Below are 11,836 nucleotides of genomic sequence, written 5' to 3' on the forward strand. Positions count from 1 at the left end.
TGTCCACACCACTTCAGATGAAGACAAGCTGTGGCAGGAGCTTAACTCTAGAGAGATGGCACTGCTCTAGGGAAGGCTGTTCTAGAAAATAAACAGCCATATTTTTCTCTCTCTGTAAAAAAAAACACAACAAAACCAAAACAGAAACAATTACTTGCCTTTATACAGAGCAAAAGAAATGGCATTGCTCACAATTTCATCTCCAGCTTCTTCTATTTTGATAACTGTCAATAAATGAGGGTTCTCAAGTACTTCTTTGATCTACAAAAAGGAGAAGTTTAGTTTCAAAGCAATTAGACTGTTCAGCAGCTAAACTCCCTAGAAACTCTTTAAAGGCAATTTCTCCCCACATGGCAGCAAGGCTGCTTTCTCATCAGCCCTGTTTCCACATAGTTAAAAATCAAGTCCAAACAGAAGTAGATAATGAGATTTATTTTAAAGTCACCAAAGTACAAGATGAATTATCCTCTGAACATACAGCAAATAATTGTGATTCCCTCTGTGCAGAACATCATAACCAAAAATATATGATCTCAGTAATCAGAAACTACTCAAAAATTAAAAAAAGAGATTGTGACAGCCCAAGTTTCAACAAATGTCTAGCAGTTCATTACAGAACAGTTCCTACCTCCTTGAGCTTTGTCCAAGACAGAGATAATGTCTCACATAACCAAACCTTAAAAAGTTACTTTCATTCTAGGACATAGTAAACAATCTTAGCCCTTGTCAACTGCAGGGTGAGGCAGCTCAGGAGAAGCTGTGAAGACTGTGGCCTTGTTTCCCAAACAGGGAAACTGCCTCCAGCAGCTCCAGGCTCCCCAGTGCAGAGCTCCTTCTGGAAACCAGAGGCTCACAGGCTGCTCTTCCTCTTCAGGTTTGGACACCACAGCCCCCAGGCTCAAACGTGCGAGTCCAGACCCTGTTTCTGCAGGACTCTCTGCAAAAGGCCCTGCCCTGTATCTCCCTTTTCCTGCAAGCTTCTTAACACGGAAGCAGAAAATTGTTCAGGTTCTAAGATAGCTCTGGAGATCCCACTGCTCAAATGAGGGTCAAGCAGAACTTGCAGGCTGTCCCATGGGCTCACTCTGCCAAGCTCTCACCAAGAGGTTTGAGTCAGGCCTCACCAGAAACAACAGCTTCTGAAGCTTCAGTAGCAGAAGCTTTGGTTCATAGCAAAGAAAATACACACAGGAGTCAGTGTCTGAATTCCAGTCTGGGGCTTGCAAACAAGTTACATTTATAAAAAATAAATAAGTCAGAGGGCAGGTGGAAAGCTGAGAGAAGGAGCCTGAAGTATACAGGAGCAATATAACAATTTCCATCCCCTGTTATGAACTTGGGCTGAGGTTTGAACACACAATCACCCCCCACTTTGAGCGTGGGTAGGAGATAATGAACCAAGAGAGGAAAACAGAATTAGACTCCAGGATAAAGCATCTGCCAGTTAATTGAGAAAGTCAATTAGCCCAAGTTAATGGACTGTTCAGAGAGTTGAAGTGCTGTTGGAACCAAGACTTCTGAAAAGTAACAGAACATTAAGACTTTTCTGGAGCTCCTGATTCCTGGAGTAGATTTGCCAAAATCTGAAAGTCCCTGGGGTAGCAGTGACAACCCTTAGTCCCCGAGCAATGCAGCAGGATTTACCAGTGTGAGTCCTGATTCAGTAAATATCCAAATTCTCCACCTCTGCAAAGCACACGAAGGAACTGTGACACCAACCAGTCCATTAGGGAAGAAGCACATCCAGCAGGAACTGCAGGCAGGGAGCTGGCTGTTACTAACCATATGGCCTTGGCTCTCCTGTACCTGAACCTAAACCCAGACACCTGCTGCCTTTCCAAAACAATGCAGCTCCCTGCCCCTTTTGTTCCAGTCCCTATAAAGTAGGGATTTCTCTTTTTCAAAATCCTGTTAAACACACACCTCAGGGCTATGCCATGACAAGGAGCCCTGCACATCCCATAGGGATCACCAGACAGCAACATCCCTGATTCGGAGGTCACTGGCTGCTCTTGACCTCGTTTCCTCCACCCTTCTCCCACGCTCAGCCTCGCTAGCTCCCTGCCCACACCTACCCATTTGATCCAGCTTTCAGTCTCCTCCTCCGAGAGCCTTGAAATGGTGCGAGGCAGGTACCTGAGCAAGCTCTCCTTGACACATGAAGAAGCAGGAGTGCCTTCTGCCTCCGTCAGGCTAGCGATAACATCAGCGATCCGGCCAGAGCCTTCCACCACAACACAGGGAATCTTACTCTTAATAGCCACGTTGATAGACTAGGGAGCCAAAGAGGGAGAGGTGGTCACTTAAAGGATGACTGTGTTATTAGTGCCTACTGTGCAGTAAGAAAACCTGAAGATGTGAGGTTGGACTTAGGCCCATGTCCTGCCCACTGATTCCTTACCAAGCAGTCTCCACCTCACAACAGAGAGCTGTGAAGAGCCCTACAGAAGCTGAGGTGCAGAAATCACCAGCCTCCCAGTTTGAGAGTGGTTTAAAAAAAAAATTTAAAAAATCAACCTGGAGTCAAAGCTGTGAGCATGTCACTGCTGTGAACTGGATTGTGGGTCCATGACAAAAGCAAGATGTTTCTTCTTACCAACAAGATCCAAGTGGCTTTCCTAAGGGTCCTGCTAAAGTGCATGTTTTACACCATAGGCAGTTTAAAACAGAAGCTTGCAGGAGATTGACTTCTCCTCTGCTAAAGCTGATTCCTGTCATCATGCGCCAGTCAGAAGAGAAAGAGGGAGTCTTTCCTGGCCAACACAGCTAAGGTCAAGGCATGGGAAGGACAGACATCCAGAGCACAGAACCTGCTGTGTCACTTCGGGCTGGTCAGAGCCTCTGTTCAGTCCTTGAGAAGATGGCTTCACCTACATGAGCCAATAGCTTCACCTACAAACAACAGCCAAGAGACTGGCATGAACCCTTGTTGAACTATCATCCCGTTACCTTCCAGTGGAGCCTCTTGCCAGGAGTGATGCATTTAATTCAACATGGCTTTTATTATTCTCATTAGACAGCCAGGAAGTCTGTGCTGTGTATCATTTCTTCACAGTGGGTTTGAGGTCGCCCCATAATACACATGTAACCACAAGGCTGCTCAAGGAACTACACTGCAAGGCACGTAGGAGCAGCTCCCTCAGCAAAGGCCAAATCCTCTCTTAAAAGTTGGCAATTTGGATCTAAGAGGAGATGGGCATATCCAGTGTGTCGTCTTCAGCAAAGCTTTGTTCTGAAACCTCAAGGGATGTTTTCACTTCACCTGAGCAGCTCTGATGAACACATTGAGCTCTGCATCTGCATTCATCTGCAATCTACCTGTGAGCAAAGGTCTAATTAATCATGTGAATGGAACCAACACGCCCCAGAAACATACAGGGAGGCTGGGATAATGATCTGAAATTTCACAGGGTGGTTCAGACTGCCTGATTAGTGTTAGCAATGAAGTGGTAACAGGGACCATTCTTTGAATTCACATTATTTGTCATCCTGATCAGCAACACAGCTTGATTAGCCTCAATATTAAGAGCAAAGCTCTGGTCAGAACAGGTAGTAAAGATCACATCTGCAAAAGAATTAATTATAAATATCACCCTTCAATTTACTGACTCAAACACTGACCTACTCCTGTCATTGTATCCTATCCTCTTGCAAACCCCAGCCCTTTTCCCAGCTCTTCCTCAAGGTCCTTCAGCCCAGACTATGGCAGCTGCCCTTCTTGCTGCTATTCAGAGTCATCTCATCCTCACCCAGTGTTGCTGATCCCTTCCCACACAGCCTGATCTCACACTCCTTGGTCCCAGGTCCCTCATTGTCACTCTTGCAAGGTGGAGGGGAAAGTAAAAACACCCTGTTATTTAACACTGAGACAGATCTAGACCTCAGCTCTGTTTCCCCTTCCCAAAGTGTCACTTAGACATTCTTTTTCACACTTTCTGCCTTCTCCATTCTGTTCATCCTCTTCCTACCTGTCATCTACTTGAAGCCTGTTCCCTCCCCTTCTAGGCTTCCAAGGGTCAGAGTCAGCAGAGCCCTCCCCTGCCTTGCTCAGTTGCCCAGATTTAATCTGGGTGCAGCCCAGAGTTCTCAGGAGGTTCAAAGAGGCTCTGAGATAGAGTATCTCCAGCACAAGGTGGTGTCCCTTGTATATCACAAGAAAGTACCCATCTCCACTGAGCATGGGCAAGCCAAGATTTCTCAAAACAACGTTTAGGCAAACTTGTATAAAAAGGATCAAGAGCTGCATGGCTGACAAAGGCTCTTCTGATTGCTGCTGAACAGACAAAAACACATTTTTGTGCTGGATTTGTTGTGGAAGAACTGAAGCAACTGCTAGTTTTCCAGGATGTCAGCCTGAGGCAACAATTCTGCACAGAAAATTTTTACAGAAACAAACTTCCTAAGTTGAAATGCAATTGCAAGGAAGGTCTTTCTATAGCAAGTGCTGGGCAAGCCTCAGTAAAAAAAGGACTGTCTGTTTCACCATGTTGCTTGTGGAGCAACTTGTCTTCAATATTAGAGCCATGTCCCTACTGTCACTCCTGAAAAGAAGTAAAAGGAAGAAACTTACCTTCAAAGTCTCTTTCCCTCCACCTTGAGCAAAACATACAATTGGAATCTTCCCACCATAATTAGATTCTGTGAAATATGCCAAAAGTTAAAAAAGCAAAAGATTCAATTCATTAATGCTGTTTAAACAACTTCTTATCCCTGAGTACAATGAAAGACTTGCCAAGTAGCTCATGCAGACATTCCAATACTAGTTTACTGTTGATTTTGCCCAATCTGTTAACAGCTTTCCCTGTTTTTAATAAAAACTCAGTTTTGCCTAACATTCTGCATCCCTGGCTGCAGACACCCTTCTCCACCAGATGCTTTTTTTCCTTCTCACCATCATAACTTGTACTGGCTCCAAAGCCCCTAAAACATGTGATTTTATGCCATTTAGCCAAAACTTTGACCACTTTGGGTCTAGGTGCAAGGTTCTTATCACAAGTCGAAGATTCAGAACCTTTGACTTCACATTTTGAATTCTGTATATCTAGGTGTTTAAGCAACATACCAAGCTCATTACAATTCTGGGTCGTCATCATGAAGCACAAACAGCAAATACACTTCAGCTGAGGTACACCATAAAAAAAACCCCAAACTCTTGAACTAAGAATTTCCTGAAAAGGCTTTTGATTTTTTGCTTTTTGGGCAAGAAGGAGCTGAAAGAGAAGTTATCTAGGAGCAGGCTTCAGATGGATCAATGACCTTCACAAATTAGTATTTTGGGAAAAGCCTAATTTCAACCCCTGTGTAGCTGTGCTTCAGCTACCTGGAATTCAGTGCCAGGTGGGAAGCACACAGCAGGCTCACCTTCCAACAGAGAGCCCAGCAGGAAGAGAGGAAAGGCTGTGTGGCCAAAACCCATCACTTGCTGTGTCCCACAAAGGACTATGGTCACACACAAAGACGAGGGGAGGATTATTGCTCTGAAGAAGCCTGGTTGCTCCTGGAAGCCTTGCCATGCAATGCAGCCAACACACCCTTCCAGCTCAGCACCCAAGGGATGCTACCTCTACTCTCTTGCTCTCAGAAACTCCCTGTGCATCACCCCAAAGCACGGAAGGACTGAGGAGGAAGCCTGCAGCCTGGCACCCACACCTACCTGGGATAACTCGCTCCGAAATGTACTTTTCTAACTGAGTTCGCACTTTTGCCTCAATCGTGGGGTGTCCATGGGTGCCATTATCAACCAGCAAGAGATGGGTGTGATTGTTATCCAGGCAATAGAGAGGGTCTCTCTTGAGATCATCCATGATGTAGTGGGCCAAGTAGTACCCCTAGAAGCACAAGCACAGCTTTGAGCAGAGATCTAAGGGCAGAACACGCACAAGCCAGTGACAGCTGAGCCCCTAATCATCAGCCTCATGAATCAGGAGTCTGGATTACCCGACTTGAGAGACTACGCACTGGTGGGTGGTCCCAACAGCAGCAGAAGACAGTGAGAGAAACCCTGCATGAGCACACAGCATAAATATTTGCAAGATTGTTCTTTACAAGAACAATCCGATTTTTGATAGTTGTCCCAAAATCACCTCAGCCAATAGCAAAACACAAGTTACTTGCAACAGTTTAGTCCTTTCAGAGATCCTGTTTAGCAATGAATGCTTCCTTCAGCCATCAGAAACATTAAGTCTGGGGCCAACTTACTTTCAACACCTCACAGCACTGGAGAATCTTTTAGGTTGGAAGGGGCCTCCTGAGATCTTCTAGTTCAACACTCAAACCTCTTTAGAGCCCTCAGTAAACTAAACTGCTTTTATTTATCTGACAGGATGTTTTTTTAGCCATGTTCTGTAACATCTACTGGGCAGAAGTCCAGAGTATGTAAGAGGTAAGACAATAGTATTGATGAGCAAGATCCAGAATAGCAGCAGCAAGTACAACATGTCTCAGCTAATGGGAATCCCCACTATGGGCTGCTGTGTAGGGATTTCACAGCAGCGAGAAGAGTCATGGAAGAGGTTACTCTACCAGACATGAAATTAGAGCAGCTAAACTTCCACACAGACACACTAAGCCCACAGCTGAAATCCACCCCACCAGGCCTGATGTGTGCAACCATCTTGAACCTGAGAACACCTTAGTTTTCTCCTGTTCTGGCAAGAGCACAGGATGTTTCAGCTCACTGCTGTGAACACTGAAGAAAAGCTGCCTCCAGGCTGGGTTGTTTGGGGGACAGTAGGTCAGGCTAAGCAGAGACTTTCTTCTACATAAACACTGCACCAGGAAGGATTCTGCTGAGCTCTGCTTCACCAGAACGTACGAGCAGAGCTTGACTGACCACTCAAGCTTGTCATCTCGTGGCCGATAGCATCAGCCTAGCAGACACTGCAGAGGGCAGTGGTCAGTCAGGGACATAATCCATGCCATTCACACCAAGCCTTCTCTTTGCTTCCCCACCAACCACACACGCTCCTTACGTCGCTGTCAGCGCTGCGAAGCAGAGTGTCCCGGTTGGAAATCATGCCCCAGGCTGCGATGCCAATGGCCACCACGTTCTCCTCCGAGGTGCGGCTGATGGTGTTGTCTCTGACCACTTCCCCAATGTACTTCATCAGCCCATAGTGTGTGCCTCCGGTGAAAATCCAGGCCCCTGGGGACAACAGAACCCAGGAGAATCCAGTGGAATACCCCCCCTCCTAACACATCACTCGTAAGGTAGCACAACCCACCCCCCTCTCAAGGCCTCACCCTCAGAAGAGGCATTTATTCTTCAGTTAGCAAGGGATCCACTACACACCTTGCCTCACGTTCTCATGGGCATCCCGATGCCTGAGCGCCCTGCTTTCCTGCCAAGCCCCTGAGCTGCTAACTCTCCAGCAGGAATTCGCAGCCATGGAAGAACACAGACACACGTGCAGGTCTTTACCTTTGGACTGGGCAATGTAGATCAGCCTGCTGAAGATCTTGCGCATTCGGGGCTTGAGCGCAAAGTTCTTTGCGCCCCCAGTGACGGAGATAACCAGGTTGGGGGTCTTCAGGTGCCAGTGCTGGGTCATGAGTTCATAGAGTGTTTCTGAGTCTGTGTCGCACGACAGGCGGATGTACTTGGGTGAGAGAAAGTGAGAGAACAAACAGAGAAAGAGGGTAACAGTGACACCTGGGAACAGACCAGGAGTCCCCTTTTCCTCCCTCAGGTACACTCCAACAGCCAGCAGACAAGTGAAGTGATGATGGAGTCTTGCTTCTTCCTCTAAAGCATCTTTACCTTCCCCCTACCGCCAGGCACCTTCCACTGGAGGAAGGCAAGAGCACTGACCTTGGGATTCAATGGAATACTGGAAGGATGAACACATCACCAAGGGAGTTTACAGTATCAACATTTTAGCTGTAACAAGTTATCAGTAGCTTAGCTTGTGGGTTAGGGGTAGCATTACGGTAAGGGAACTAGTAATTATAGCTCTATTTTGACTACACTATTCAAGCCTTAATTCAATGAACTATGAATTCCAGGCTCCATGGGTATGGTGTCCCTGTCACAGCATATACCCATGGCAGCATTTTAAGTGTAACACACAGCAACTGTATCCAAGATGTCTAAAAGCCTGCACACCGAAGGAGGAGGCCACACAGCACTCTAGATAAGCTGGCTTCAGACAGACCTGCTATGTCTGGGTTTATGTACAAGGCTCTGCCTTGTCCTGGCTGTGCTATTCAGGAGCCCCTACACAATTTCATCACTGTTAGTAGCTTAGCATGATGGACTTTTGAAAGACAGTCATAGATACACCATCCATACCAGAGGATGATACCAGGGACCCGAATCCTACTGGATTTGGTCTAGAACACTCAGTATTTGCAGCAGAGCAAAAGCAAGGGATTAGTTTCAGGAAGAAACTTCCTTCACTTAAAGTAAAAAAGAACTCCTCATCTGTTTCCAGGTTCCCAGGAAAAATGATTGCAATTGGCTCAGAACAGCACATCACAGAGAAAGCCACAGGCTCCAGCACCTACACAGGGGAGCTAAGGCACCTCCATAGCTTCTGCCCTCAGAAGCACCAGCCACACCAAGCCATGGGTGTTTTCCAGGAGAGGGTCCCCCACAGGAGAGGGGAGCCTGCCAGAAGCATTCACTGCTCCACAGAGCTGGTAAACCCACCCCCCCCCGCAAACCTGGTTAGCTCTGGAGTCAGAAGGCACTTCTTCTAAACCTACCTGCTGGGTATGGCCTTTGGTCCATCAACAGTTGATGCTTCCAGCCGAATGATTTGGCTCCACCTACACATTGCAGGCACTAGCAGGCTCAGCTCGGGGGGGTGAACCCCTGGGCTCAGCCACTTTCTTTCCCTGCACATCGGTGCCATCTCCTGGTGCTGCCGGCTGCCGCACCCCAACAGCCACCCCCCGGCCCTCCAGGCGTGCTTCAGCAGCTGAACTCAGAAGGTAGGCCAGAGGAGCACTGTTTTCAGCTACCAGAACATAAGATACAGCAACTGCAGAGTCCTCGGACGTTACAGGAGCTGAGCAGCAGAGCAGAACAGCAGTGTGCAGAGATTTCATTGGGCTGTTCACATCGAATATTTCTGTTTGGAATATTCAAGCTTTGGGAACTCAGAAATATTGCAATAGAGGGAACCTCTTCTTCTTTCAGTAAAGGCAAACAGCAGCTTATGAGGCTAAAATTTGCATATCAATAAATATATTAAGCATTTGGATTTGTTTAGACTATTCAAAACCTTCAGTTTTATTTCCCACTGAAACACCTCTTGTTTCTGTTACTTAAACAAACCCAATTAATTTTCACAGCGTGCTCTGATTTTCCTCATTTATTTTGATTGCCTCATTGCACTGGTGGTAAATATCAGCCATTTAGAAAAGGCAGATGAGCTCAGCCACACGTGACTCCTCACACAGTATAAATCATCAGAAACAGCAACACCAGCTCTTCTCTTCTTTCCAGCCCTCCAGTGTCCACACACCAAAGAAAAACATGGGGAAAAGCCCAAACAGTATAAAACCTCTGAAGTTCTCCTGATAGGTTACATCCCCATTGAACTGACCATCATTGTAGGTTCTCCACCCTGGGAAATACTCAGTATTCTTTGGTTATGGGCCTGAGCATCCTGATCAGTGTGGGTATGCTTTGAGCAAGCAGTTTTGGTGAGAAAACCCCAGAGAGCCCTTCCAAATAAAATTACTCCATGTGGGTGTGGGACACACTCCCCCCTTTTCAGCATCTCACAACATCCCTCAGAGCATCCAGCCCAAGGCCTAAGATACAACTGTGTGGAAAGGACCACTCTACATCCACACTGCCATGTTCTGCACATGGAACAGCAAGGGAGGAAGGGAATACAGACCAGCAAGCTCTGTAGGCAGGTGTTGGATGATGTGCCCTGCAAGGTTAAAGCCACTACAATGCATGAGGGATGATGTTATGGAATATAGCAAGTAGGTATGTGCAGCTTCTGCACCCAAGAGTACAGATCCTCCTGAGAAAGGTCTTACACCCCTACAAACATGAAATCCTTGTGGTTATCACCTCACGGATCCTGCTGCACCTTCAAAAGCAAGGCACATCCTCCAGGCCCACGAGTTGCACTGGTGTGCACTCTCACACCATTTTCTTTCTAAAGCAGAAGTTGGTCCTTCTCTTGGTGTCAAAGTCAGACAGTCAGGAGCAAAGCATCTTCATCAGGAGCTTAATCATTCAGGCAATTAAGCTTATCACGTTGGGTTCACCACTACAGATGGGTAAAAGGGAACTAAGCTGCTCCTCAACACCACGACATTTCTGTGTAGACTGGGACCACCAAATGGCCTCTCTAACTGCCCGTTGACACAGTCAGGGTACAGAGTCCCAGTGAGAGACATCACAGAGCTACTTCAAAATTATCTCCTCCTGGCCCAAGACCTTCAGAATTTTGTTAGACCAATTACAGTAAAACCAGCTGCATGAAAAAAGAAAAATAATACTTGAGCATCATGCTCATTCACCCATTCTTCTGCCATGCCTGGAAACAGATAACCCTTTGCACTCCCACCATCAGCCTATGAAACACAAGATATTCTTCTTTGTTACCTGCTTTCAGGGCTTGAGAAAACAGCTTGTCTTAACTCCTTCCATTCCCATCAGAAAAAAATCAAATTTAGCTCCCCCTCCCCTGCTTCTCAGGGGCTTCCACTGGCACTGGGTTCAGGACTCTAGATACAGAGCACACAACAGGGATCTGATGTGTACCCTCAACAACCACTTACCTTTCCTCTTTTTCCCATGTTTTCAAACTGAATGTCCCCAAAGGCATCAGTAGGAAGTTCCTTTGTGTGCTTCTTGTAGTTCCATTTTTCACTCGTATTAATCTGAGTGCCCTCTATGTGCTGATTTTCAGGGTATCCACATTTACATAAATTACCCCTGAAAGAAGAATGAATAGACATGAAGCCCCTCAGTGACCATACTGAGCACTGAAAAGTAACCTGTGTTATTATTAACAAGAGAGGGAAATTCTTCCACAGCTGACATGGCCTTCAAAACTCCTGCCCACTCAGGACACGTCCAACCAGCGTTATTCTGGAAGCCTCCCAGAGCCAGCAGAACACGGTGCCTGCCCCTGGGGTCACATCCAGCGCCAAGCCCGGGAGCAGGGTGGGACCAGCACAGCTCCACAAGCCAAGCAGCAGGTGGAGCTACAGAACCAGCTGTGCATGAGACTCGACCTGCATTCGGTACCTGACACATCAACAGCTAAGAGGAACCACCTCAGCTGAGACCAGCACTTGATCATGCTTCCTTCTCCTGTCATCTGTTTCTCTCTGGCACCGGGCAATGGACTGAAGTCCATCTCAGGAACCAGCCTGTGCCGAGATGAGCTGGATGGGCCTCACCTGCCTGACCCCTTTCATTATCACACACCAAGGTACTTCACCAGCAGCTTAACTTGAAACCCTACAACGGTGCACAGAAATAAGGAACCAGAACTCAGCACCAGACACCCCCAGAAGTGACTCCATCCACTGCTAACCTGGTGTGCACAAATGGCTTCTTCCCTTTCTGGTTTCTCAGAAGGTTTTGCAGCCAGTTCTGTGCTCCTAGCACTCTTCCCACCACCCCTGCCTGCTGCACAGCATGGTGTGCAGTCACGACCACTGTCCTCCCCAACACTCCAAGTGCATCAAAGAGGGGGGAAAAAAAAATCTGCACTCTGGGTTGTGCAGGACCAGTTGGGAAAGGCAGAACTCTTTTCCTAGGAAACGCTGCAGAACAGACCATGGAACCTTCTGCACAGCCTAAATCCCTGCTTCCTCAGAGGGCAGGGAGAAGGTCCTGGCTTCGCACAGACAGGAC

General features: G+C 47.0%; 1 protein-coding gene across 1 annotated transcript in view; it reads right to left on the reverse strand.

The window, feature by feature from the left end:
- TRPM8 (transient receptor potential cation channel subfamily M member 8) overlaps positions 1-10,806 on the reverse strand; it is a 37,341-nt gene extending 26,535 nt beyond the window's left edge. Inside the window, exons 1-7 of the mRNA XM_051624027.1 lie at positions 10,750-10,806; positions 7,421-7,598; positions 6,972-7,144; positions 5,654-5,828; positions 4,571-4,638; positions 2,076-2,273; positions 159-261 (exon numbers count right to left, since the gene is read on the reverse strand). Coding sequence (XP_051479987.1) covers positions 159-261; positions 2,076-2,273; positions 4,571-4,638; positions 5,654-5,828; positions 6,972-7,144; positions 7,421-7,598; positions 10,750-10,767 — 913 coding nt within the window. The 5' untranslated portion in view covers positions 10,768-10,806. The remainder of the gene's footprint in view (positions 1-158; positions 262-2,075; positions 2,274-4,570; positions 4,639-5,653; positions 5,829-6,971; positions 7,145-7,420; positions 7,599-10,749) is intronic.
- Between the last annotated feature and the right edge of the window lie 1,030 nt (positions 10,807-11,836).

Source organism: Apus apus, chromosome 6 (genome assembly GCF_020740795.1).
Source record: "Apus apus isolate bApuApu2 chromosome 6, bApuApu2.pri.cur, whole genome shotgun sequence".
Taxonomy (NCBI): Eukaryota; Metazoa; Chordata; class Aves; order Apodiformes; family Apodidae; genus Apus; species Apus apus.